Genomic DNA, 27556 nt, shown 5'->3' on the forward strand with positions numbered 1-27556 from the left:
GGAGAAGAAGACTAGTAAACTAGGGGGAACTTGGCTGTTCTAAAGGTACATCAGAAAATTCCAGGTGACTGGCCAAGTGAGATAAGAGTGCAGAACTACTACTACCTCCTCCTCCTCTTCTTCTTCTTCTTCTTTCTTCTTCTTCTTCCTCTTCCTCTTCCTCCTCCTCTTCCTCCTCCTCTCCCTCCTCTTCCTCTTCTTCCTCCTCTTCTTCCTCTTCCTCTTCTTCCTCTTCCTCCTCCTCCTTTTCCTCTTCCTCCTCCTCTTCCTCCTCTTCCTCTTCTTCCTCTTCTTCCTCCTCTTCCTCTTATTCCTTCTTCCTCCTCCTCTTCCTTCTTGCTCTTCTTCCTCCTCTTCCTCTTCTTCCTCCTCTTCTTCTTCTTCTTCTTCTTCCTCTTCCTTCTTCCTCTTCTTCTTCTTTCTTCTTCTTCTTCTTCTTCTTCTTCTTCTTCTTCTTCTTCTCATCCCCTCCCCCTCCTCATCCTCTTCTTCTTCTTTTAATGTTTATTCATTTTTGAGAGAGAGAGCACAAGCCAGGGAGAGGCAGAGAGGGAGCCGCAGAATCTGAAACAAGCTCCAAGCTGTGAGCTGTCAGCACAGAGCCCAACAAGGGGCTCAAACCCACAAACCGTGAGATCATGACCTGAGCCAAAGTTGGGTGCTTAACCAACCAAGCCACCCAGGTGCCCCAAGGGTGCAGAACTTCTTAAGATCCGCAGACCTGTGTAGCACCCATAATGCAAATCCAAATAAGTGTTTTATGAATTCCTATATTCTTCCTGAGCTGTTCACCTCGTGGCTGTCACCACACAAGAACTCTGACATTGAGAGGATAGAGCTCATGGTCTGGAGAGTGGTTTATGTGAATAACCAGAGTTTCTAGAAGATTGCATAGTCATGGCCTTCATTACCCCATTTCGGGTAGCCACCAAGGAAGTCTGTCCTTTTTAAGGGATGGGGAGACAACATGGTTGAATTAATATGGGTTTCTTAGATGTCTTGGCTTTCCAAGAAGAGCCAGATATGCAGATTTTTATGTGGCTTTTGGTTTTATGTTAGAAGCCATTTGAAAAAACATTTTGGTAGAAAAGCAGTTTGACAAAACATGTATGTGGGCTATATACATTCCCCTGTGTCCTTCCATGAGACCTGGGGGGAGAAAGACCTGGAGTTTTCTGACATGAGAGGCTTCAGCATGCAGTATCCATCCATACTGCTTGGTGGATGAGAAGGCATTGTTGCTGCTGCCTCTTCGCAGTGACTTTTCCTAAAAGCCTAAAGGAAACAAGGAATGAGAGCCACATCAGAGGCAGAACCCAAAACAGGCTTGCAGTCATCAAAATTTGCAGTAGGGCTGCTCAAGTACTCTCCAGCAGAGATGTTTGGGGGAATCCCACTCTGCTCAGACCTTCCTTCGTGGATGTAAGAATTATCTTTAATCAACATGGAGAACTCATGTGAGATCAGAGTTAAAGGCCAACTGAGCCACAAGAGGATCAAGCCTTCCAAGCAAATGGGGTAGGATAGACACTGGTCATCTCAATCCTTTGTACACTGTGTGGATGGCCATGGTTCGATTTCATAAATGGCCCCCAATTCATGGGTGAAGAATTCTTCTGTGGGTGAAGAATCTTCCTTAGAACAGCCTGGTCTCCTACTGGGGCTCAGTACACAGCAGCCAGTCTGTTGGAGAAGGAAGATTTTTGCCAGCGATGCCAGAACACTCCAGGCAAAGGCCTCATGGCCCTAACCTTATAGCTGTTCTGGATACCAGCCTATATGGGGCCTAGCAGTTACAGTGCTTTCAGTCCATTGTCAATCCACCGACACTGCACATTCTGCCCTCACTAGTGATAGCTCTTCTCTGAGCTCTGTCCAGTAGTAGTTCCCTGAATTTGGACCTGTGACCTCCCCCATGAGGGACACCCTCTACAGTCTTCTCAACCTCTCCCAACTTTTCCTCTCCTCTAAGTCTGCTGTACTTTTCCTCCTCCAATTTGGTGTTAGCATCTCTCTTCTTTGATGCCTGAACCTTTGGCCTGATGCCAGCCCTCTGCTACCCTTGTGTTTTCTTACATGGTTGTACCCACAGGTGCAAATGTTTCAAACCTCAAAGGTATATTTGTCTTTCTGAAATCATTGATCTTGAAGACTAGTGCTAAACAAGGTGTTCTTATCATTTTAAAGGTCACATGACTTAGCTTGCGCTGCAATAACAAAATACCATAGACTGAGTGGTTTAAACAACAGATATTTATTTTCTTATAGTTCTGGAGGCTGGAAGTCAGAGATCAGAGTGCCAGCATGTTTGGGTTCCAGTGATGACCCTCTCTGTGGCTTGCTTTCTTGCTGTGTCCTCACATGGTGGAGAGAGAGGAGAGTGTGACCTTTCTTCCTCTTCTCACAAAGGCACCAATCCCATTATGGAGCACCACCCTCATGAACTCATCTAAAACTAATTACGTCCCAGGGGCACCTGGGTGGTTCAGTGGCTTAAGGGCCCAACTTCAGCTCAGGTCATGGGCTTAGGTCATGATCTCATGGTTTGTGGGTTCAAGCCCCACATTGGGCTCTATGCTGACAGCTCAGAGCCTGAAGCCTGCTTTGGATTCTGTGTCTCCTTCTCTCTCTCTGCCCCTCCCCCACTCGAGCTCTGTCTCTCTGTTTCTCTCTCTCTCAAAAATAAATAAACATTATGGGGGTGCCTGGGTGGCTCAGTCGGTTGGGCATCCAACTTTAGCTCAGGTCATGATCTCACGGTTTGTGGGTTCAAGCCCTGCATCGGGCTCTGTGCTGACAGCATGGAGCCTGGAGCCTGCTTTGGATTCTGTGTCTCCTTCTTTCTCTGCCCCTCCTCACTCACACTTCATCTCTCTCTCTCCTTCACATATATATAAACATTAAAAATTTTTTTTTTAATTAAAATAAATAAAAAACATTAAAAAATAAATAAATAAACCTAATTATGTCCCAGAGCCCTCTTGTCTAGATACCATCACTGGGATTAGGGCTTAAACATATGAAGTTTGGGGACATGCAGACATTCAGTCCATAACATCTATGGAAGGAAAGTGATTCTTTATGACCAGTATATGAAGTGCTAAGTCTTCAGGGTCACAGGACACAGTGTCAGTTTTATAGAATAAAACCAGTTGGTGACAGTGGTGAATATTAACACAAGGTGTGCCTGGGTAGCTGAGTCGGTTGAGCATCTGACTTCGGTTCAGGTCATGATATCAGGGTTCATGAGTTTGAGGTCCGCACCGGGATCTCTGCTGTCAGTGCAGAGCTCGCTTTGGATCCTTCTCTCCCCCCTCTCTCTGCCCCTCCCCTGCTCTCACTCTCGCGCTCTCTCTCAAAAACAAAACAAACCAAGAATATTAATGTTTATTATTTATTTTTCAGAGACAGAGTGTGAGCAGAGAAGGGGCAGAGAGAAAGGGAGACACAGAATCCGAAGCAGGCTCCAGGCCCAATGTGGGGCTCGAACTCACAGGCTGTGAGATCATGACCTGAGCTGAAGTCAGACACTTAACCGACTGAGCCACCTAGGGATGCCTGCTCCTTCATTTTATGAAGGGAAGGATAATAGCACAAATTACTTTTGTCTGGCATCCTCCACATTTAATAATTTGAAAGCACTTTTATCTACCAAATTGCAGATAAAAGAAAAAGTTAAAATTGACAAAATGAAGATGCCACCTTCTTAATTTTATTATAAAAGTAAAATGTTTCAATGATTTATCAATTTACAAGAAAAAGACTCAATTTTTAGCACAAAATATAGAAAACAGCCTTCACAGATATTTGGCTGCCAGGATTCTAAATATAAATGATTTTGCTGAAGGGCGCCTGGGTGGCTCAGTCGGTTAAGCGTCCGGCTTCTGCTCAGGTCATGATCTCACGGTCCATGAGTTTGAGCCCTGCATCAGGTTCTGTGCGGACAGCACAGGCCTGGAGCCTGTTTTGGATTCTGTGTCTCCCTCTTTCTCTGCCCCTCCCCTGCTAATGCTCTGTCTTTCTCTGTCTCAAAAATAAATAAAAACATTTTTTTTTCAACGTTTATTTATTTTTTTGGGACAGAGAGAGACAGAGCATGAACGGGGGAGGGGCAGAGAGAGAGGGAGACACAGAATCGGAAACAGGCTCCAGGCTCTGAGCCATCAGCCCAGAGCCTGACGCGGGGCTCGAACTCGCGGACCGCGAGATCGTGACCTGGCTGAAGTCGGATGCTTAACCGACTGCGCCACCCAGGCGCCCCAATAAAAACATTTAAAAAATTTTTAAAAAACAAATGATCTTGCTGAAAGCAGACAATTTCTAGTAAGTGTTATGAGAAGAATTAAAGAACATAGTGATATATTGGGGTACCCATGGTGTCTTAACCTTTTATGTATCACTTTTCTCACTATAGCAGCTTGAATCCAGCAACTTTCTTCCCCAACTTGAAGGGGAGAAACCTCTCCACTATTTGGACCTTTGTTAGAACATTAACTACATCTTTGTAAAAGGAGATTTCAAAATGGAGCAAACAAGACTGGCTAAAAGGTCTCTTTTTAAAATAGAGTCAGGTGGTGGGGGGTTGGGGGGGGGGGTTACTCACAGAGCTGGATGTCCTGGTGGACCTGATGTGAAATTCCTGTGGAACAACAACACTTTTAAATGGTTTGCTAGGATTATTTACGTATTGAAAGTTTCTAGTTATGCTTTTCTAAAATTAATTAATTATTTTTAATTTATTTAAATCCAAGTTAGTTAACAGTGTAATAATGGTTTAAGGAGTAGAATTTAGTGATTCCTCAGTTACACATAACACCCAGTGCTCATCCCGACAAGTGCCCTCTTTAATGCCCATCGCCCATCTAGCCCATCCCAACCCACCTCTCTATAATTATGCTTTAAAAAAAAATACTAAAAATAAAGGTTCAAGCTGCCAAAATACATCACATAATTAATTGATTAAATTAAATTAAACAGGGTCAGGCATAAGGGAGGAGAAACTTATGCACATCCTCACTGGGGAAACCATGAACTTAAAAAAAATTTTTTTTTTAGTCAGCTGCAAGCTCTCAGCCTGGACTTAATTTACTCCTCACCATGACACCTGAATCATCCACATTCTTCACTTCAAAAAAAGCCAATGTAATTTAATAAGTTTCAATCCCTCATTTGCATATTAACTCTACCAATCTCAGTTAACCTAATTTAAATCCCTGTTTTGCCTAGAGGAACTGAACATTTACTACACTCCTACCTAGCTTTTTGCCTGTATAACTCTACCCCTTCTTTGTCTTCTTTAGGATCCAATTCAAGTTTATACCTGAGTCTGTGTCTCCCAAATTGGAATTCTCATTGCCCAAGTATATGCTTATTTTCTTAAATTTTCAGTGAATTTTTGTTGGTTGACAACTTGTACACAACTTTTTTTTTTTTTTACATTTTTAATTTATTTTTGATAGAGACAGAGCACAAGTGGGGAGGGGCAGAGAGAGAGGGAGACACAGATCCAAAGCAGGCTCTACACTCCGAGCTGACAGCACAGAGCCTGATGCAGAGCTGGAACTCACAAACCGCGAGATCATGACCTGAGCCGAAATTGCATGTTTAACCGACTGAGCCACCCAGGCGCCTTGAATTTTTTTTTTTTTTTAATGTTTACTTTTGAGAGAGCGCGATTAGGAGAAGGGCAGAGAGAAGAGGAGACAGAGAATCTCAAGCAGGCTCTGTGATGACAGCAGCGAGCCCCATGTGGGGTGAACCATGAGATCATGACCTGAGCTGAAGTCGGACTGACGCTCAACAGACTGAGCCATTAGGCACCGCCCTCCGCCATGGGCCTTTTTAAAGTTTAATTATTTATTTTGAGAGAGAGAGTGCATGCAAGTGGGGGAAAGGCAAGAGAGAGAGAGAGAGAGAGAGAGAGAGAGAGAATCCCAAGTAGGCTCCACACCATCAGCACCATCTGCACCCAGCCCCATGTGGGGCTGGAACTCACAAACCAAACTGTGACATCACAAACTGAGATGAAATCAGGAGTCAGACACTTAACCGACTGAGTCACCCAGGTGCCCCCAGAACTTTTTTAGACTCTTTTGTATAACCTCATTTATTTTTTTCTTGATTGTTCATACTTAAAACAGAAGCCGACGTTTGCCCAGAAGGCTATCACAGATCATTCATTTTTAGAAAATAAGTCTTGGGGCGCCTGGGTGGCTCAGTCGGTTAAGCGTCTGACTTCGGCTCAGGTCATGATCTCATGGTCCGTGAGTTCGAGCCCTGCATCAGGCTCTGTGCTGACTGCTCAGAGCCTGGAGCCTGTTTCAGATTCTGTGTCTCCCTCTCTCTCTGCAACCCTCCCCCACTCGTGCTCTGTCTCTGTCTCAAAAACAAACATTAAAAAAAAAAAGTCTTTCCCAGAAATTCAGTTCACATTGATGAATTAATTGCCCTCATCCACACCTGCCAGTAGACAAATAACAAGAGAAAAAATAGTAACACTGATAGTATGTATGCTTTGAGGCATGACTTCAGTATGATTTGGAAAATGCTCTACTTATGGACCTCTATAGGAACCCATATAAATAAGAGACCATTACAGAACTTTTGATGCTCTGCTACAACTAAGGAGGTAGCTGTAATAAAAAGTGGACTTTTGCAAAACTGTTTCATGATATTACCTATAATGCAGAGTACCAGCAAAAATGGATTTATTCAGTAATAGCAGAGAATTACGATTGATTAGAGCAAGCTGTGACAAAACTTTATCCAATTCTGGAGATCAAAGGAAAGGAGGCTTTTTCATATAAGAAAGGAGAAGTTAGGAGGGGCTGTTGTAAACCCAAATTCCATTGGGGTAAACTGGGAGCTCAAGGGTGTAGTGTCTTCTCATTGGCTGGATTGTTTTATTGTGTTTTTTTCTCATTGACTGGATTGTGACTGTCTCTCATGTCTCTCTTAGGCTGGGCTTTTGCCAATGTCAGGAAGGAAATCCTCCTTTCTTCTGCTGGAATGATGAACTACTGGTTTCTTCCTGTTGGGTCTGCCATTGATGACAGTGGTAGGGCATGAGGGTCCTCTTCCTACCTCCCAAGTCCATTTTATAAGGTTTCCTTTATAAATGTTCATATTTACCCCTTTTGATCAAGATCTTTCCTTAAAAGCATCACAGATCAAGGATCAGATTTTAGTGGTTTTGTCACTCAGTGCCAGAAAAAGGACCTTTCCTGGTTGTCCTGTCCTAAGTTGGAGGGAAAGTGGAAACCAGTTGGAAACCACTTAAGGCCACATTTGAGTTAACATGGAAGGTTAGGAGGGAGAACTCCCAGACACTTCCCATCTATAATATAAATTTACCGGGGCGCCTGGGTGGCGCAGTCGGTTGAACGTCCAACTTCAGCCAGGTCACGATCTCGCGGTCCGTGAGTTCGAGCCCCACGTCGGGCTCTGGGCTGATGGCTCAGAGCCTGGAGCCTGTTTCCGATTCTGTGTCTCCCTCTCTCTCTGCCCCTCCCCCATTCATGCTCTGTCTCTCTCTGTCCCAAAAATAAATAAACGTTGAAAAAAAATTTTTAATATAAATTTACCAAGATCATAAATATTGGAGATCATCTCTTTATTGGGTACATCATTCTTATAAAAGTTTGACCAGCAATGATATACAAAACTTAAAATTATTAAGTTTACAAAACAGAGGAAGTAACGTGATAATTCCAAATTGTATGATAGTTTTAAACCAGGACCTTAGGTCTGAAAGTAGCCAATTGAAATATTTATTGGTACTCTTTCTGACTCAGGGGAGTAAAGCTCTCACTATGGAGGCATACCTGGAGTGTGTATCCTCCCGGAAGTCTCCAATTAAGAGAGGCCATGAAAACAGAAGAGTGAATACTGCAGGAGCACATTGAAAGAACTAACCAAGTGAATTTGGGAAGATACAGTGCAAGTATAAACATGAAGCAATAGTTGATCAACTTTTTGCAAAACAGCAAAGTTTCAAAGATGTTTTAAAACAGTATCATTATCTCAAAAGAACTGTGTGGAACCAAATATGTTATTGATAATACAGCCTATAAACTTTAAATTCAGAAACCATGAATTTCAGTAAGAATCTCTGAATATCGGTTAATAGTTCATATTAAAGAAATATTTTGTGAAGGGATGTCTGGGTGGCTCAGTCAGTTAAGGATCTGACTTCAGACTTCAGGTCATGATCTTACAGCTCATGAGTCCAAGCCCCACATCAGGCTCTATGCTGCCAGCTCAGGGCCTGCTTGGGATTCTGTTTCCCTCTCTCTCTGCCCCTTGCCCCCTCAAAATAAAAAACTAAACTTAAAAAAAAAAAAAATATATATATATATATATATATATATATGTGTGTGTGTGTGTGTGTGTGTGGGTGGGTGGGTGGGTGGGTGTGTATACACATATATATGTGTGTGTATATATTTTTAATATATATATTAAATATAAATTTTTGTGAATTCTGAAGCTTCTAACCCTTCAGAAAAAGCAAGAGAAAAATTAATTTGTCACAGGATCACAATGAGGCTGTTTCCAAAAGGCCATAGTCAAAAAAAGAGGTTTCCCCTTTCGTGAGGGCTTAGAAAATGCAGACAGGGGTCCTATCTTCCCATAAAAGGGAGAGAAGAAGCAACAGTGAGAAAAAATGCATGCAAGATCCAAACATCTTGGGAAAGTTGTCTCATCAGATGTTGTCTGCTTCACTTTGGGAAATCTTTACTTTCAGATTAATAGGTGGTGTGCAGGTCCAGTCGGGTTTGGTTATTTCTTTAGCTCCATCATGTAAATCCAAGAGTCTATTGCCTGGAGTTTGGTGGCACAAGACTTGGTGTGAAGTTCCTGATAAAGGCCTTTCCAGTGAGGTAGTAGAGTCTTCTGGAGCAGTCTTTTCCTGGTTGTAAGGTGTGATGCTTAAGGTCATTGTCTTCCAGGAGCGCACTGTGAAAAGATGGCTCTACCGAAGCATGGTTACTTTTAATAGAACCAACTAGGCTTTTACAATATTGAAGTATATGTTCTTTGTTCTTTTATCAACTGTGGATCAAAGGAGGCATGGCCAAATGCATTGGCCATCCTGTGACTATCTCAAAGGGTGAGTCTGTGTTCCCAAAGGGGTGGATCTGAGGTTTAGAAGGACTAACAACTATGCTTTAAGCCAAAATATTTGGAAGACCTCTGTAAATTTTGCCAATGGACTCTTTTTTAAAGCATATTTATTCATTTTGAGAGAGAGCATTGTCTGCACTGAGCTCAACATGGGGCTCAACCCACAAATCGTGAGATCATGACCTGAGCTGAAATCAAGTCAGAGGTTTAACCGACTGAGCCACTCAGACTCCCTACCAATTGAGTCTTAACCATGCTGTTAGTGCATTCAGTTAACCCTGAGGATTGAAGATGGTATGCTAATGAAAGTTTTGTAAAACCAGCTAAACAGTGCAGAGTTGTCAAAGCACTTGTCCAGTGAAATGGGTTCCCCTCGCACTATAGAGTTGGAGAGGGATTTTCCCAGGTAGGGATAATCTCTTCTGAAACAATTTTAGCCATGGTAGAATGACTGACCTGTCTACAAGGGAAAGCTTTGATCCAGTGAGAAAACATACAAACCATGATTAAAATATATTTATATCCACAAGATGGGGAAGCTGTATGAAATCCATTTTTTTAACAGGTTTCCCTGGATTATACTTTGGACAGATGGGATGAATGAGGTAGGTACTTTGTGAGACCTTATTAATATTTCCCAACCAAAACTGGTTCATGAATGTTGTCATTTTCTCAGTAAACCAATGGTTTGATGCATGTACAGTTGTAAGTAGGGAGAATTTTAGAATTTCTGGTAGAGCTGGATTGCTATTTGCTCCAAACCAAAGTTCTCTATTACTATTGAACCAACAATTATTAGATTTTCAATACTGTTTTTCCTTTGGGTGTTTCTGATCATTCCTCACCACCCAAATTATCACTTGGAATAACATCTCTTTGGACCAAGACAGAGGTTTGGCTACTGGCCTCCTTGCAAGCAGCATTTTTGGTGGAAATATCAGTGAGGCGCTTTCTTTTGGCCTCCAGGGAGTTGAGTGTGGAATGCCTGGAAAGCTTAATAATATCCAGAGCAGCTGGCAAAGGTATTGCATCTAATAAAATTTGGACATAGGAGTCATTTTTAATTTTATCCCCATTGGAAGTAGGGATATATTGTTGTTTCCATAATATTCAAAAGTCATGAGTTACCCCAAAGGAATATTGACCATGGGTATAAATGTTTGCAGTTTTACCCTTGACTAAGGGTACACAAAATACACACAATTAACATAAAAATACACAAAAATAAACTCAAAATGGATGACCTAAATATGAGACAGGAAACCATGAAAACCCTAGAGGAGAAAACAGGCAACAACCTCTTTGACCTCAGCTGCAGCAATTTCCTGCTCAACACATCCCCAAAGGCAAGGGAAATGAAAGCAAAATGAAGTTATTGGGACCTCAAGATAAAAAGCTTCTGCACTGCAAAGGAAACATTCAACAAAATTAAAAGGCAACCGACGGGATGGGAAAAGATATTTGCAGATGACATATCAGATAAAGGCTTAGTATCCAAAATCTATAAAGAACTTACCAAACTCAACATCTGAAAACAAATAATCCAGTGAAGAAATGGGCAGAAGACATGAATAGACATTTTTCCAAAGAAGACATCCAGATGGCCGACAGACACTTAAAAAGATGCTCAACATCACTCAGCATCAGGGAAATACAAATCAAAACCACACTGAGATACCACCTCATGCCGGTCAGAGCGGCTAAAATTAACAACTCAGGAAACAACAGATGTTGGGGAGGATGTGGAGAAATGGGAACCCTCTTGCACTGTTGGTGGGAATGAAAACTGGTGCAGCCACTCTGGAAAACAGTGGGGAGGTTCCTCAAAAAACTAAAAATAGAACTACTCAGGGCGCCTGGGTGGCTCAGTCAGTTAAGCATCCGACTTCGGCCCAGGTCATGATCTCCCGGTTCATGAGTTCGAGCCCCACGTCGGGTTCTGTGCTGACAGCTCAGAGCCTGGAGCCTGCTTCAGATTCTGTGTGTCCCTCCCTCTCTGCCCTTCCCCCACTTGTGCTCTCTCTCTCTCTCTCTCTCTCAAAAATAAATAAAAACATTAATTAAAAAATTTAAAAAAATAGAACTACCCTATGACCCAGCAATAGCACAACTAGGAATTTATCCAAAGAATACAGGAGTGCTGATTCATAGGGGCACACGTACCCCTATGTTTATAGCAACACTTTCAACAATAGCCAAATTATGGAAAGAGCCTAAATGTCCATCAACTGATGAATGGATAAAGAAGATGTGGTTCACATACAACAGAATGCGACTTGGCAATGAGAAAGAATGAAATCCTGCCATTTGCAACAACGTGGATGGAACTGGAGTGTATTATGCTAAGTGAAATGTTACGCAGAGAAAGATAGATATCATATGTTTCCACTCATATGTGGAACTTGAGAAACTTAACAGAAGACCATAGGGAAAGGGAAGGGGAAAAAATAGTTTCAAACAGAGAAGGAGGCAAACCATAAGAGACTCTTAAATACAGAGAACAAATTGAGGGTTGATGGGGAAGGCGGGGGGAAGGGAAAATGGGTGATGGGCATTGAGGAGAGCACTTGTTGGGATGAGCACTGAGTGTTGTTAGCAATGAATCATGGAATCTACCCCCAAAACTAAGAGCACACTGTATACACTGTATGTTTGCCAACTTGACAAAAAATTATATTAAAAAAAAAAAGACCTAAGTTATCATATAATCTAGAGGAGTATAAGGTGGTATGTGCCAGGGATGAGTAAGTTGAAGGCTGGACAAATCCATGACAAATGTCCATAAAAAAGATAAATCTCTGAAGGAAGTCCTCAGGCCATCCCTCATCAGAGATGGGCCCCTGGACAGGAAGGGTCAGGTCCTGTGGGAAATGGGCAACCAGGGGGCTGGATCTGCAGTTACCTTTGGGAATTTTACTTTGCTGCATGGAGAAGAGATGGGGATGAACCTCTGAATGTGGTGGCATCCATGAAGGGTGACATTACACTACAGCAAATCCAGCTGCTCTTCTAGGTCTCAGACTCCAGGTCCACCCAGTGCAAACTATGGGGAAATGGAAATATTAAAATTAATCATTAGTACTGACAGAGTGATAGATACATAGATTAGTGGAACAAAACAAAGAACCAAATGAACCCACACATAAAGGCCCAACTGATTTTTGACAAAGATGCAAAAGAACTTAAATGGAGGAAGAATATGCCTTTTAACAAATAAATGGTAATGGAGCAAATGGACGCCCACAGGTAAAATATAAGTAAATAAACAAAAATTAAACCTTACCTAAATTTCACACCTTGTAAAAAAAAACTCACTCAAAAGGAATCATAGATTTAAATATAAAACAAAACTATAACATTTTAAGGAGAAAATTGGGGGGACTTAGGATCAAGTGAAACGTTCTTAGACTTGACCTTAAAAGCACAATTCATAAAAGGAAAAAATGACAAATTGGACCTCATTAAGTCATTTTTCTTAAAATGAGAAAATTCCAGGGGTGCCTGGGTGGCTCAGTCAGTTAAGCATCTGACTCTTGATTTCAGCTTAGGTCATGATCTCACGGTTCGTGGGTTCGAATCTTGCATCGGGCTGCACTGGCAGCGTGAAGCCTGCTCAGGATTCTTGCTTTCCCCCCTCTTTGTCCCTCCCCCACCCCCAAATAAATAAATAAACACTTTTTAAAAATGAGAAAGCTACAGAGGTGAGCAGATTAGTGGCTGCTGGGGGTTAAACATGAGGGGGTTGTTATAAAGGAGTAGAATGAGGGAAGTTGTTGTGGTATTTCAGCAATTCCATATCTTGATTGAGGTGATGTTACATGAAGTTACACGTGATAGAATTGTATAGAACCACACACACGTATCTGTGTGCATATATAAACTGGTGGAATTTGAATAAGCTCTGTGGACTGCAAAAAAGTAGAATCATTAAATATTAGATTAAAAACAAAGTCACAGGGGAGCCTGGGTGGCTCAGACGGTTAAGCACCGGACTTTGGCTCAGGTCATGATCTCACAGTTCATGGGTTCAAGCCTCGCGTTGGACTCTGTGCTGACAGCTCAGAGCCTGGAGCCTGCTTCAGATTCTGTGTCTCCCTCTCTTTCGTCCCCTCCCCCCCCCTCTCTCTCTCTGTCTCTCAAAAACAAATAAACATTAAAAAAATAAAATAAACAAATAAATAAAAACAAAATCACAGCCACACAAAAGAAGCTGCCATGATGACTAAAAGCCATGATAACTTCCTTTCACTAGAAGGTAAAGGCCAATTGCAGAGTCACTTGAGTTCCCAGTAGACAGTCATGACGACAAACCCAGAGGTCCTGAAATGCAGAGAACCAAGAGGGGGCTCAGTTGATACCCTAAAGGATGTCCTTTCATAGCCCCTGTCATAGTTGCCAGTTGTATGGTTTCTTGAGGGATATCTGTCTCCCCATGTCTCAGTCCACCAGAGACCAGGTAGCTTACAAACAACAGAAACTTATTTCTTGCATTACTAGGGGCTGGGAAGTCCAAGATCAGGGTGGCAGGAGATTCAGTGTCTGGTGAGACTCCAGGAAGGAAGGAAGGTGTTCTCAGGGGATCTCTTTTCTGAGGGCACTAATATAATTCATGAGGGCTCCACTCTCAGGACCTAAGCACCTCCCAAAGGCCCCACCGCCAAATATACCACACTGGGCATTAGTTTTTAATCCATGAATTTGGGGTGGGGGACTTCAGTCTATATCCCCCTACTAAAATGTCAGCTCCATGCCCTTATGTGTTTCTTCCCTGATGGGCAAGTTCAGTCTCAGCATACAGTAGCAATTCACATAGCATGAGATAAATATGTAAGCAGACTCAGGTAACTTACTTGAGTGCAGAAAGAAGGATTTCCTACCTTTTTCTATGGTGTCCTTCTCTCTCCCTCCCCAGAGTCAGCTGTGATGATGGGGCTGTGGTCTGAGCCCAGCACAGTCCTGCAGGGCAGCCAAATACTAGCTCAACAAAAATTCCATTTCCTGGGGTCCTACTGTGTGTCAGGCCCTGCGGCAGACACACTTTATCTCAATATGATGTGCAATACAGAGATTTAATGTGCAAACAGATCAGAGAACAGGGCCATAGCAGAGAATGGTTGGAGTTCGAAAGAAATGAAATAGGGAGGTGACAGAAAGCTACAACCACTACTTCTGAGGAGGTGACTCCAGGGGAAGAGGATTCTGGACAGAGGCAACTTCAGGGCAGAGGCCTCAGGCAGGACTGAGATGGTGCATTTGAGAGCGAGGAGAAGACTCTAACCCATGCTGGAGGAGGAGGGCATGGAAACCAGGTCATGCAGGCCCTGTAAGCTGGGATGAGGAGTTTGGTTTGTTCTAAACCAAATGGGAACCACAGATGGACATGCTGCTCTGAGGGAGGCCTGGGCTGCATGTGGTGATACTGGTGGAGGGGGCCAGTTTCTTTGTGCAGGTGCCATGCTGCTGGGAGCTTCTGGAGCGGGGAAGGGCAACTCAGAGAAGGCAAGTGAACACTTGATAGACCTTTAGGTTGGTGGAATCTGAGCCTCATGTCTGACATGGCTTTGATCTGTCCATGGGTACTGTACCCCAGGAGGCTCTGCCCTGTGATGTCCTTGGCAGGAGTAGTGGGGGGAACCACTGCAGGGAAGGACTACATGTTAGGCAGAACTCTTTTCCTTCCAGGGCACTTAAACCCAAATATAAGTGGTTTTGCCAAAATAAAATTATTGATTCATTCATCAAGCTCACAGGACAGCTTTAGGCACAACTGGATGCAGGGCTCAATGAGATCAAAAGGGCTTGTCTCTTATTTCCACTCAGCTGCCTCCTTTGGCTTAGTTTTCAGGCATGCATCTCTTTAAAGAGGAAAAGTTGCTGCTGGCAGCCCCAACTCCCAAATCCTGGTGCATGAACTCCAGGCTCCACAAGAGGGTTCCCCTTTCCTCACAATTCCTTGCAAGTCCTTTGAATGCCTCTCATTAATGCACCTCAGGTCACATGACCACCCTTGACCCCCATCATCATAGCTTTGGTTGAATATGCTCTGATGACCAGGTCTGATGCATATACTCAGTAAAAACTTGAATGAGTGAACGAACAAGTAATTACTGGACATACTTACTTGTTCACTGTTAAAAGCCAACTTTTCTTTAGGCTCTTCTCCATTTCTCCCAGTAAGTTAGCTATATTGGTCTGCTTAGGGCTTGAGGTGCTAAATGATTAAGTTCCAGAGCTTGGCTTAAAAAATGAAAATCACCAATATTAAGGAGACTTGTTATGAACTGAATGTGTCTTCCAAAATTATGTGCTGAAGTCCTAAACTACTATCTGATGGTGCGGAGATAGGGCCTTTGGGAGGTAATTAGATTTAGATGAGGGTGGGTCCTCCGTTACAGAATCAGCATCCTTATAAGAAGCATAGAGACACCAGAACTTTCTTTTTCTCTACTATGTAAGGACACAGCAAAAAGATGGCCATCTACAAGCCAGAAGAGCTCTAATCAAAGAACCAAATTGGCCCACACCTGGGTCCGGGACTTCCCAGTCCCTAGCACTGGGAGAAATAAATTTCTCTTGCTTAAGCCGCCCAGTCTCTGGTATTTTCTTATAGCAACTGAACAGACTGAGACACTCACCAAGAGATGAAGGAGGTTCCCCTTATGGGCATCTGCAGAGCAAGATGGTGTCTGTTCTCATGAACCAGTTCACAGAGTCTTTTAAGACAAGGATCAAACTGAGAATATTCAGAATTTCAACCTTGCTCTCCTGCTTAATTACTATGGAGACACACACATTTACTCCTATCACCAAACTGTCTTGTTGACTGTGAGAAAATAAACAGACACCTGCCCTGCTGACCAGGGACCAAACACGTCACATAGCACAGTGAGAAAAGAAGTACTATGCCTCTGTAGATGAACTTAAAAATCAAGAAACACACTAGTCCCAATCTCAGTGAAGACTTCTATGTTGCTAAGTCTTTAACAAACCCAAATGTATCCCTCAATTTCAAACGTGCAGCAGATGTAATCGTGAGGACAAACTTAGGGGTAGCACTGGGTTTGTGTCCAGCCAGACATCAAAGCACAGAGAGGGCAGAGAAAGAGGAAGAAGGTCACTCCAAATGAGGAAGTGAGGGGTCTCATGAAGAAATACCATCTTGGTTTAACTGTGGAAGGGGTATTCTTGAAAGAGGTAGAGAGGCTGGGGAGGCATTCCTGATAGGCTGAGGGCACCTATAAAAATGCCCAGGGGCACAGAACTGCTGGGTGGACTCCAGAGGAGAGCTACCCCTGGCTGCGGGAGAGGGCAGTCTCAGGGCAGCCAAGACAGAAGCTGCAAGGATGGGCTGCTGGCACTGGCTTTCCAGGTGAGATTTGAGCTAACTGATACCCAAACTGATACCCTGGGCAAGTCAAAGGGTCAGAGCCACCAGGAACCATTTGTCTCAGATGTTCCAGCATCACCTGGAAAACATTACCCTTCACCCCCTCCCCAGCAGGTTGGCTGCTATACAAGCAACCCCAATGGGAGACCAGAAAGCTGGTTCAGAGGACCCTTCACCCATGTGCTCAGGGCCATCTGATCTAACCAAGGCCACCCATACAAGGTACAAAGGATTGAACTCTAATGACTGATGTCTACCCTACCCCAAGAACTGAGCCCTACTTGGCTCAGCTGGACTTTAACTTTGCTACAACACAGACCAACCCCCACCCCCACCCCCACCATGCTGCAGGCAAACAATTACTATACGCAGGGAGTAGGGCCTGAGTAGGCCTGGAGGTGGGCATATACTTCACAGTGTTGGGAAGAAACTGAGCAGACTGGCCAAAAAGTCCCCTGACTATAAGCCTGCCTGGGCTTCTACCCTGTTTCTAACCCCAGTCCTCCTGCCATCAGGGGTGGGGGAGAAGCATCACTCCAGTTATAGGAGGCAGCAGTCATTTCCAACCCCAACACATGGTAATGGCTGAGCACTGTGGCTCAAAGCCCCTTAAGCCTAGGGTCACCATTCTCTCTCCAACGTGCTTCAAACTAACATTCTCTTCTTGACAGGAAGCATAACTTTTGGAACAGGGACACAGCTACAACCAACATACAAGTTTTACTGAACTGACATTTTATTGACCTTTGGGAAATTAGTTTCCAAAACTTTTTAAATCAAAAGACCCCACAAACCAGAGGATACGGGTCCATATGTTGGTTCGACCACTTCTTTCCTCTGTGCCCTGGCACACTGGCAGCAAAGACAATGAAGGCCACAGTATGCAGAGACACTAGGAACATTGGCCACATCCCAGGACAACAGGATCTTCCTTCTCTCAGGACCAGGGTGATGGCCATGAGGTGAACATCCTGCTATCCCCAGTAAGGCAACAAAAATCAAGGACCCCTTACCACAGAAGCCAGTCCTTCTATTCATGAGCCCAGTTTTGTTCTCAATCTCTTCACACACAGTGATCAGAACCCCCAATATTAAAGATGGCTTAAACAATAAAGCTTTTATTACCATACATTCCAGGGAAGTGTGAGACAGTCAGTTCCAGGGTTGGATAAATCCATGACAGGTACCATGCGTAGTGTAAACGATGTCCATGGAAAGGATTAACCTTCTCTGGAAGCCCCCAGTAGACACAGCTCAGCTACTCTTGACCAGAGCTTGGTCACAGGCATACCTGAACCAGTTGGAGGGAGCAAATGAGGCCCATCACGGACTCCACCACTCATGATTCTCTCCTTTAAAGAGTGGCGACCATGGAGGTCTTGCTGTTCCAGAGCACATTGCGGTGCCTGATGCACACCTTGGGCACCTGCCAGGTGGTGGAGCTGAGATGGTTTGTATCATGGAAACTGGCAGCAACTTAACACTGCCAACAGCCTAGGCAGGTCCAAGTGCAACCTAGCTCCTGAAAACTTCCCACACACCTGCCACCCCAGCGCATGTGTTGGGGTGTGTCAGGTTTAGCTTTCAAATGGCTACTCTCCTCTCCTTTCTGGAGTGAGGTTTTTCATGTTGAACAAGGTGCCAGCCCTAGCTACAGGCTTTCCAACATCCCCTGTCTTCTTATGGCCTTTCTCCAGTGTGGACTTTCTTGTGCTGAAGAAGGGTAGAACTATGTTTGAAGGCTTTCCCACATTCTGTACACTCATAGGACCTCTCTTCAGTGTGGAACTGCTGGTGCCGATTGCGGTAGGACCTGGTGGTGAAGGTCTTCCCACACAGGCTGCACTCATAGGGCCGTTCTCCAGTGTGAACTTTCCAGTGCTGATACAGGCCAGAGCGGGTCACATAAGTTTTCCCACATTGCTTGCACTCATAAGGCCTTTCTCCAGTGTGAACTCTCTGATGGAGAATGAAGCTATGGTTGTATTTAAAGAACTTCCCACATTCCCTGCACTCATAGGGCCTTTCTCCAATGTGAACTTTCCGGTGCCGAATGAGAGTAGACAGAACGCTGAAGGCTTTCCCACATTCGCTGCACTCATAAGGCCTTTCTCCAGTGTGAATTCTCTGGTGCAGAACGAGTGCATCTTTGCGGTTGAAGGTTTTGCCACATTCATCACACTTGAAAGGTTTTATGCCCGTGTGAACCTTCTGGTGCTTCCTCAGTTTAGAGGGATAACTAAAGGCCTTTCCGCACTCAGTACACACATGGGATGTTTCTCCAGTGTGAATTTTTTGGTAATTAACATGGGTGGATTTCTCCTTGGGGGCATTTCCACCTTTTGGACATCTAAAGGGTCTCTCTTTGGGGTGGGTTACCAGGTGGTCAAGGAGCGCAAAGGCCTTTGGGAAGGCTTTCCCACAGTCACTGCACTTGAAGGCCTTCTGGGTGGCGTGGACTGCCTGCTGCTGTTGGCTACTGGAGCTGGGTTGGAAGGCTTCTCCATGCTCGGTGCTCCTGTGTGGCTTCCCCTTGCTGTGGGTGGCCTGGTGCCGGAGAAGACCTAAGGTGGTAGGCATGTCCTTCCCAGACTCCCCAAGCAGAGAGGGCTTCTCTGACAGGTAGACTCTGTAACTCTTCATCTGCTCTGTAGGGGTTTCCCCATCCTTCAGGCTACACGGACAACCTGAAACATAAAAGCCAGTTACCGAGAGCTGGATTAGAGAGAGGAGGTACCTACATCACAAACACATATCAGACATACCAGAAAGCAGTCCACAGAATTGCCAGGAGGTTGCTAGAAGTCTGGGTGAGAAATGGCTGGCCCAGTAGAACAGGGCTCTGCCAGATCACAGAGTAGGAAAGACTTCAGCAGGGATGAGAACACAAAGATGGGAGCAGTGCCAGGAGAAGAGGTGAGGCCACCAGGTCACTCCTTGCAATGTGTTTCAAGTAGGGCCTCCACTGCTGGTGACAGTGGGCACTGTGAAGAGGATGTGTCTGCACAGATGAAAAGGCAGCTGTAACAGAGTAGCTGGTCTTGAAGTATTATTTAAGGATGTGTGCATATCTCAAGTCACTAGTAGCTCTACACTGGCGTGGAGAACAGGGAGGGGGGTCATCTAGGTCCTGAGAGTCATGGTAGGGACAGAAATCACATATTGTGTCCACAAGGGAGAGGAAAGGTGGAAATAGTGTGTGGTCACTGGCCTCAGTACCAAAAAGCCAAAGCACACAGATGAGCAGCATGCTGTGAGTCCATCACTGAAACCAAGACATGTCCCAGCCCTACTCACCAAGACCAGGACCCCTCCTGGCCTCAACTCTGCTGACCAGAGTCAGGTCCACCATGCTGGGAACCCAGAACTCTTCTTTACTCTCCAGCTGGGCAACCACATGGCACCTTGAAGATGCAAATCCTGGGAGGGAGAACGGCAGTAAGAGGCCAACCCAAGCCAAGGCTTACCCACTCCATCCCCCACCAAAGGAAGCTCATGTCACCATGGCAACCATGAAGGAAACAGAGTATTAGAAAAACAACATCCTCGGGGCACCTGGGTGGCTCAGTTGGTTAAGCGTCTGACTTCAGCTCAGGTCATGATCTCACGGTTCCTGAGTTCTAGCCCCACGTCAGGCTCTGTGCTGACAGCTCAGAGCCTGGAGCCTGCTTTGGATTCTGTGTCTCCCTCTCTCTCTGCCCCTTCCCTTCTCATGCTCTGTCTCTCTCTCCCACTCTCAAAAATAAATAAGCATCAAAATCATTTTTAAAAAAAAGAAAAGAAAAAAACGTCTTCTGCACAATTAAACATGTGTTAAGCAGGTAGACCCCATGTTGTGTTTTACCATAATCTTTTAATAGAGCCTCCCATGAAGTAAAACTGACATAACTTAAGTAAAAAATAGACAAATGATAATAGTTGGAGAATTTTCAATAATGGACAGAATCACTAGGAAGAAAACAAATAAGTATACAGCACTTGAACAACACTAAAAATCAACTAGACCTAACAGACATCTATAGAGCATGCCACAATACAGCAGCAGAATGCATATTCTCACATGCTCACATGCACATGGAACATTCTCCAGAACAGACCACTTGATGGGAAATAGACTTTCGAGGACTGAAATCACACAAAGTATGATCTCTGACCACAAAGGAATTAAAATAGAAATCAACAACAGAAAGAAATTTGGGAAACTCACAAATTTATGGAATTTAAATACAACACTCCTAAATGACCAAAAGACAACTACAGAGCACTCTGAAATGAATGAAAATGAGAATACAACATGCCCAAAGTAATGGGACATAGCAGTGCTTAGAAAATAGGAAATTAGAGCTATAAACACCTCTGTGCTGTTTCACTTCTAACAATCTGACACCAAAAGTGGGTAGGTACAGGGCAGGTGTTCCACACCACTTCTCCAAATCTCAGACATCAAGCTGGTGTCCAAGGATTCCATTCAATTCTCATATTAACTACACAGAGTCAGCATCAGATCCCACAGATTAAGGGCTCAGTCCCACAGGACTGCTGCTATTTCAGACACCAGTTGAAAGTCCCAGACCTCCCACACTTCTGACCAAGTGGCTATAAATCAGGGATTCCCACAATTATTGATCCCTTCTCAGGTTCAATAGTTTGCTATAATGGCTCACAGAACTCAGGAAAAGAGTTTACTTACTATACCAGTTTATTATAAAATATACAACTCAGAAACAGCCCAATGGATGAGATGCAAAGGGCAAAGTATGCCAGGGTAGAGATGGGGGTGGGGGTTGACGAAGTAGAGGATTAGAGGCATTCACGCCCTCTGGTGGTGCCACTTTTCCCAATAACCCAGAAGCTCTCTGAAGCCTATTGTTTAGGAGTTTCTATGGAAATTTCATTATGATGTATAATTAATTAAAGCATGGGCCACTGGTGATTGGTTCAGTCTCCAGCCCTCTAATCTCCCTGGAGGGTAGGGTTAGGGGACTGGGAGGATAGGGGGTGGGGGCAGCTCAATTTTTAACCTTCCAATCGTGCCCTAGTCTTTCTGGTGGCCACCCCCTATCCTGAAGCTATCTAGGGGCTCCCAGCCACCAGCCATCCCATTAGCCCACAAAAGATACTCATCATTTCAGAGATTCCAACAGTTTTAGGAGCAGTGCTAGGAAGTGGGAACAAAGACAAAATATATATTTCTTTTTATGTCACAGCACCCGTGTTTAAAATTTTTTTTTTTCAACGTTTATTTATTTTTGGGACAGAGAGAGACAGAGCATGAATGGGGGAGGGGCAGAGAGAGAGGGAGACACAGAATCGGAAACAGGCTCCAGGCTCTGAGCCATCAGCCCAGAGCCTGACGCGGGGCTCGAACTCACGGACCGCGAGATCGTGACCTGGCTGAAGTCGGACGCTTAACCGACTGCGCCACCCAGGCGCCCCACAGCACCCGTGTTTAAAAAGAGCTCAGGGGCACCTGGGTGGCTCAGTCAGTTAAGCATATGACTCTCGATTTCAGCTCAAGTCATGATGTCATGGTTCATGAGTCTAACCCCTTGTCGGGATCCTGGCTCACAGTGTGGAGCCTGCTTGGGATTCTCTGTCTCCCTCTCTCCCTCTGCCTCTCTCTCTCTCAAAAAGAAATAAATAAACATTTTTTTTTTAATTTTTTTAACGTTTATTTATTTATTTTTTTTGAGACAGAGAGAGACACAGCACGAATGGGGGAGGGTCAGAGAGAGAGGGAGACACAGAATCCGAAACAGGCTCCAGGTTCTGAGCTGTCAGCACGGAGCCCGATGCGGGGCTCAAACTCATGGACCGCGAGATCATGACCTGAGCCGAAGTCGGACACATAACCGACTGAGCCACCCAGGCGCCCCTAAATAAACATTTTTAAAATAATTAAAAAAAATTAAAAGATCTCAAACCAAAAGCCTAACTTTAGTCCTCAAGGAACAGGAAAAAGAAAAGCAACTAAACTCAAAGCTAACATAAGAAAGGAAATGGTAAAGAACAGAGATAAATGAAATAGAGATTAGAAAGAGAGAATCAGTGAAACCAAAATTAGGATCTTTGAAAAGATTAGCAAAATTGAAAAACTGCTACCTAGACTGACAAGAAAAAAATAAAAGAATCAAATTATTAAAAAGAAAAATGAAAAGGGGGACATCACTAACAAAATTACAAAATAGAAAGTTAAAAAAAAATTTTTTTTAACGTTTACTTATTTTTGAAAGAGAGACAGAGTGTGAATGGGGAAGGGCAGAGAGAGAAGACACAGAACCTGAAGCAGGCTCCAGGCTCTGAGCTCTCAGCATACAGCCTGACACGGGACTCGAATTCACGAACCATGAGATCATGACCTGAGCCGAAGTCAGACACTTAACTGACTGAGCCACCCAGGCATCCCTAGAAAGGGTTTTTTTGGTTTTTTTTTTTTTTTTTTTACATTTATTTATTTTTGATAGAGACGAAGTACAAGTGGGGGAGGAGCAGAGAGAAAAGGAGACACAGAATCCGAAGCAGGCTTCAAGCTCCGAGCTGTCAGTACAGAGCCCCACGTGGGGCTCAAAACCACAAACCGTGAGATCATGACCTGAGCCAAAGTCAGACACTTAACCAACTGAGCCAACCAGGTGCCCCACCCCTAGAAAGGGTTTTAAGGAAATACTATGAACAACTGTACTGTATGCCCACAAATTAGATAACTTAGATAAAACAGACAAATTCCTAAAAAAGACACAAACTACCAAAACTGACTCAAGAAGAAACAGAAAGTCTGATTATATTTAAACAACAACAAAACTTCCCCCATGGGGGTAAGAAAAAAAGTCAGCCCAGAGGGCTTCACTGATGAATATTAACACTGAAATAAAAATTTCCACCAATACTTGACACACTCTTCGAGAAAACAGTAGAAAAGGGAACATTTCCCAACTCATCCATTGAGGCCAAAATTACCCTCATACTCAATTAAAAAAAAAAAAAAAGAGACATTGTGAGAAAACTACACACTGGTAACTCTTCAACAAAACTCTTCAACAAAACTCTTTAACAAAAGAGATGCAAAACTCTTCAACAAAATACTAGCAAAGCCAATCCAGAAATACATAAAAGGATTATAAACTACGACAGAGTGAAAAACGTCCTAGTAACACAAGGTTGAACTATGAAAATCAATTACTGCAATACTCTGTGTTAACAGAATAGACAATAAAAATCACACAATCATCTCTTTTTAATGTTTATTTATTTTTTTATTTTGAGAGAGAGGAAAAAAAACACATGCAAGCAGGGGAGGGGCAGAGACAGACAGACAGACAGACAGAGAGAGGGAGACAGAGAATCCCAAGCAGGCTCCACACACAGCACAGAGCCCAACTCGGGTCTTGATCTCATGAACCGTGAGACCATGACCTGAACCAAAACCAAGACTCCGACACTTAACCGACTGAGCCTCCCAGGCCCCTGCACATGATCATTTCCATACACATGGGAAAGTACTAGACAAAATCTAATGACCTTTCATGATAAATGCACTCGACAAATTGAGAAAAGAAGGGAAATTCCTCACCTGAAAAGGTGAGCTGCAAAAAACCCACAGTGATTATTAGTGAAAGACTAAATGCTTTTCCCATAAAATTGAGAATGAGACAAGGATATCTACTCTCACTAATTCTATTCAATAAAGTACTTGAGGTTCTAGCCAGGTCAGTTAAGCAAAGGAAGAAGTAAAGATATCTCTATTTGCAGATGACATCACACCACATATATGGAAAATATCAAGGAGTTCACTAAAAAAAAAAAAAAAAAAAAAAAAAAAAACTATTAGAACTAATAAATGGGTTTAGTAAGGCCACAAGACACAAAATCACTATACAAAAATCTATATTTCTATACGCTAGCACTGAACAATCTAAGATGAAGTTAAGAAAACAATTCCACTTAAAATATCATCAGAAGGAATAAAATACCTAGGAATAACTTTAGTCTTATATGCTGAAAACTACAAAACACTGTTGAAAAAAGTTAAAGACGACTAAATAAATGGAAAGACATTTCATGTTCTGAATTGAAAGATACTAAGTGGCAATACTCCCCTAACTGAGCTACTGATTCGAATTCATGGCTCAAGCTTGGACCAGGGAGGACCCTATAAATTTTCTTTTGAAGAAAGAAGGCAAAACCCAGAGCACAGAGAGGCCATGACTTCAGCAGACTCACAGAGACAGTCAGGGCTGAGTGGGATTTGTTGGGCAAACTGTAAACTTCTGAACCCCAAGCCCTACTACAGGAGGCAGTGGGGCAACAGCTATTGAGGCTGCTAACAAGGCTGCTCAGAGAGAGGCAGGGGAAGAACACACAGCCCATTGCCAGTACTCACAGCACCAACCACAGGGAACCTGGGAAGGAAGCAGCCTCTGTGGTGGGGTTTTAGGATGAACACAGCTTCCTATGGGTAAAAGGCAGAGGTGGTCTGTTAGGAAAGAGTGTGAGAGACTTACCCAGCGAGCCAATAAGTGCAAAGTTCTCTAGCATCACATCACGGTAAAGGCTCCTCTGAGTCAGATTAAGGAGCCCCCACTCCTCCCGGGAGAAATACACAGCCACATCCTCAAAGGTCACCAGCCCCTGTAATGATGGATTGAACTGAGCCTTAGGGGTCAATAGTGGGCAGACAAGCCAACCAAAACACAGACAGAGGAACACATCTAGGCCCTTGATCAGTGTCCCAAGGTCCTGCCTCATCTCTCACTGACATCAACTTTCCCTTTGAGCCCCAAACCCCTACTCCCACTCGACACATACCCTCTACCTCCCTCCTCCTAAGACTCTTACCTCAGAGGATTGCCAGGGCCCCCAATTCCATTGGTGCCTCTCTCCTCATGTTACTATTGGACTCTGCATCCTGCCCACAGCAACAACAGGCTGGTGACCAGATAGATGCCATCTATGTTCCCAGCCAAACACACAGGTCTCACCCTATCTCCTGCTTGACAATTCCCTCTAAGTCCCAGAGATCGGCTCCCAGAGACAAGCAAACCTAGGCTCACCCTTCTGTCTTAGGTCCCAGACCCTTCAGTTTGCCCCGGTGTCTGACATGCACAGAACTCTTTGTACCACAACTTGTTAGAGCTCCACACCCCAACACAATCTCACCCGTTCAGCCCATTGGCAACTCGCTGGACTTCCCTTACATGCCCATTCTGCACACAGTGTCTCCGGTAACACCACTGACAGCAACCACAATACCATCCTCACTCACTCCAGCCCCACTCCTCCATGGCTCAGTGTTAAGGGCATCCCCGCCTCCGCACTCTGCGCTGAAGACCTCCGTACCCAGGCCTGTCCCTCGCTTCAACTCTCAGCCGACCAGACCACACATGGATCTTCAAGACCCCTCTTCCACCTCTGCCTTTGACCAGGCTGCCCCTTCACCTGCACAGCCTTCCCCGCTTCTCCTGAGCTCATTCAGAACCCGACCCACTGGGTGGGGATCAGGGCTGTCAGAGCCTCTGGCACCTTCCACTTACCAGCGCCTCCTCGGCCATCGGAAGCTGTGGACGGAGCTTGGCTGCGATAGGCGCCGAATTCCGGTCTACTCAGCTCAAATCCGTACCTACCACCCCGCCTTGGGCGCAGGAACCTCCGGCCGACCGCGGAACCTTCGAAGCTAGGTCTCCTCCGTGTAAAATGTGCTCAAAGCCCAGGGAACCGCCCGCGGGAGGCCCTGACCCTCCGGCACCCGTTCCGCAGTGGGCGACACCGAGTCTTAGAAAAATGGGGTTATTTCCGAGGGTCACGGCGCGCGCACAGGCGCCACGAGGGTCCCCGACCCTCTTCCCGGCAACGCGGCTCTCCTGGTGCTGGTCTCCACCCACAGCTGCAAGAAGAGCACAGCTAGAGAAACGCCGGAAGTCCGGCCGCCTCCAGACGCCTTCATTAACTTAGCTCCAGCGTCACTTTAGGGCCTCATTTCCCAGCTCCCCTCGCGGTGCCGCTTGCTCGTTGCCAAGGCGGCAGGAGAGGGCGCTGCTGTGCGTTCGTACCGACGTAGCCAATGACGGCCCCAGAGAGGAGCTTTTCCGCGTTCCGTGGAGGTGGGACTTCCGGCGTCGCCCTCCTTCGGAACCACGTCCGGCAGACGGACTGCGTAACTGCGCGGAGGCGGGAATTTGGAAGGCTCCTCAGAACCGTGGAAACTGGAATATAGAGGGCCTGAGAGGAGGCTGCGCGCTCTGTACGCGGCTTAAGCTCGGCAAGTGTTTTTGGCGGTAAAGAGGCATCACCTTCGGGTCTCACCTCCATCAAAGCCCATCCGTGCCCGCCGCCGCCCAGGAGTCATCGCCCCGGACGCGGTGTCTGCTTCACGGAGGAGGAGACGGAGCTCAGAAAAGCCTCTCCAGCCTGAGTTCAGTGAGGAGCTGGGGACCAGCGGCCAGGGAGCCTTGGCAGGAGGAGGAAGTGTTGGAGAAGATCCGCAGTTGGACTTTACAAGTGTTGAGTCTGGTGGTGCCTGGGCCACTGGACTCAGGCAGGTCTGGGGTACCGGGGATGGGTCTGGAACATGCTCAGGGGACAGTAGGCTGATAGCCTGCCCCGTGTAAGGCCATAGTCAGTAGGGGGCCTTGTGGAGGAGAGTGAGCGCGTTGTTGAGGATGTTAGGGAGAAAGGTCCTGGGCACATCAAGATGCGAGGCCAGCAGGAGAAGGACCCGGCTCCAGGATGTCGTGCAGTGGATTCAGATGCACTCATCCTAGAGGATGTGGTGCCGAGTCTCCTAGGAAGAATGGAACGCTTAGACGAGTCCCAGAGCAACCTACCCCAGGGTGATGCTTGAGAACTTTGCACTGGTGACCTCTGGGTCAGGCCACTGGCTTCCTTACTCCCACACCTAGAACTCTGTTTTCTTTGCTCTTGCTGTGTTCGCCTTGCAAGTTTGTGGTGGTCCTGTAGCTGCAGCCCTCAGGCTATGTTTCCTTCTCTCCCTGACTGCTGTGAACAACCCCCCCCCCCCCCGCCACACACACACACACACACACACAC

At 45.1% G+C, this 27556-nt stretch overlaps 1 protein-coding gene across 4 annotated transcripts; it reads right to left on the reverse strand.

Moving 5' to 3' along the window:
* Positions 1–1024: 1024 nt before the first annotated feature.
* Positions 1025–27556, reverse strand: ZNF584 (zinc finger protein 584). 4 transcript variants are annotated; one of them, XR_006300234.1, is made up of 7 exons: positions 26044–27556; positions 25015–25141; positions 19811–19933; positions 17639–19200; positions 12029–12169; positions 4604–4639; positions 1025–1275 (listed from the first exon to the last, which is right to left on the reverse strand). XR_006300234.1 is itself a non-coding variant. In XM_043600025.1 (4 exons), exons 1-4 carry the CDS (start codon positions 26059–26061, stop codon positions 18194–18196), a joined length of 1275 nt encoding a protein of 424 aa, XP_043455960.1. In that variant the 5' UTR covers positions 26062–27556; the 3' UTR covers positions 17237–18193. The 4 variants fall into 4 exon arrangements, 1 of the variants encoding a protein (XP_043455960.1); XR_006300233.1 differs by lacking the exon at positions 1025–1275 and adding an exon at positions 2236–2349; XR_006300232.1 differs by lacking the exon at positions 1025–1275 and adding an exon at positions 2236–2356.

Source organism: Prionailurus bengalensis, chromosome E2, assembly GCF_016509475.1.
Source record: "Prionailurus bengalensis isolate Pbe53 chromosome E2, Fcat_Pben_1.1_paternal_pri, whole genome shotgun sequence".
Classification (NCBI taxonomy): domain Eukaryota; kingdom Metazoa; phylum Chordata; class Mammalia; order Carnivora; family Felidae; genus Prionailurus; species Prionailurus bengalensis.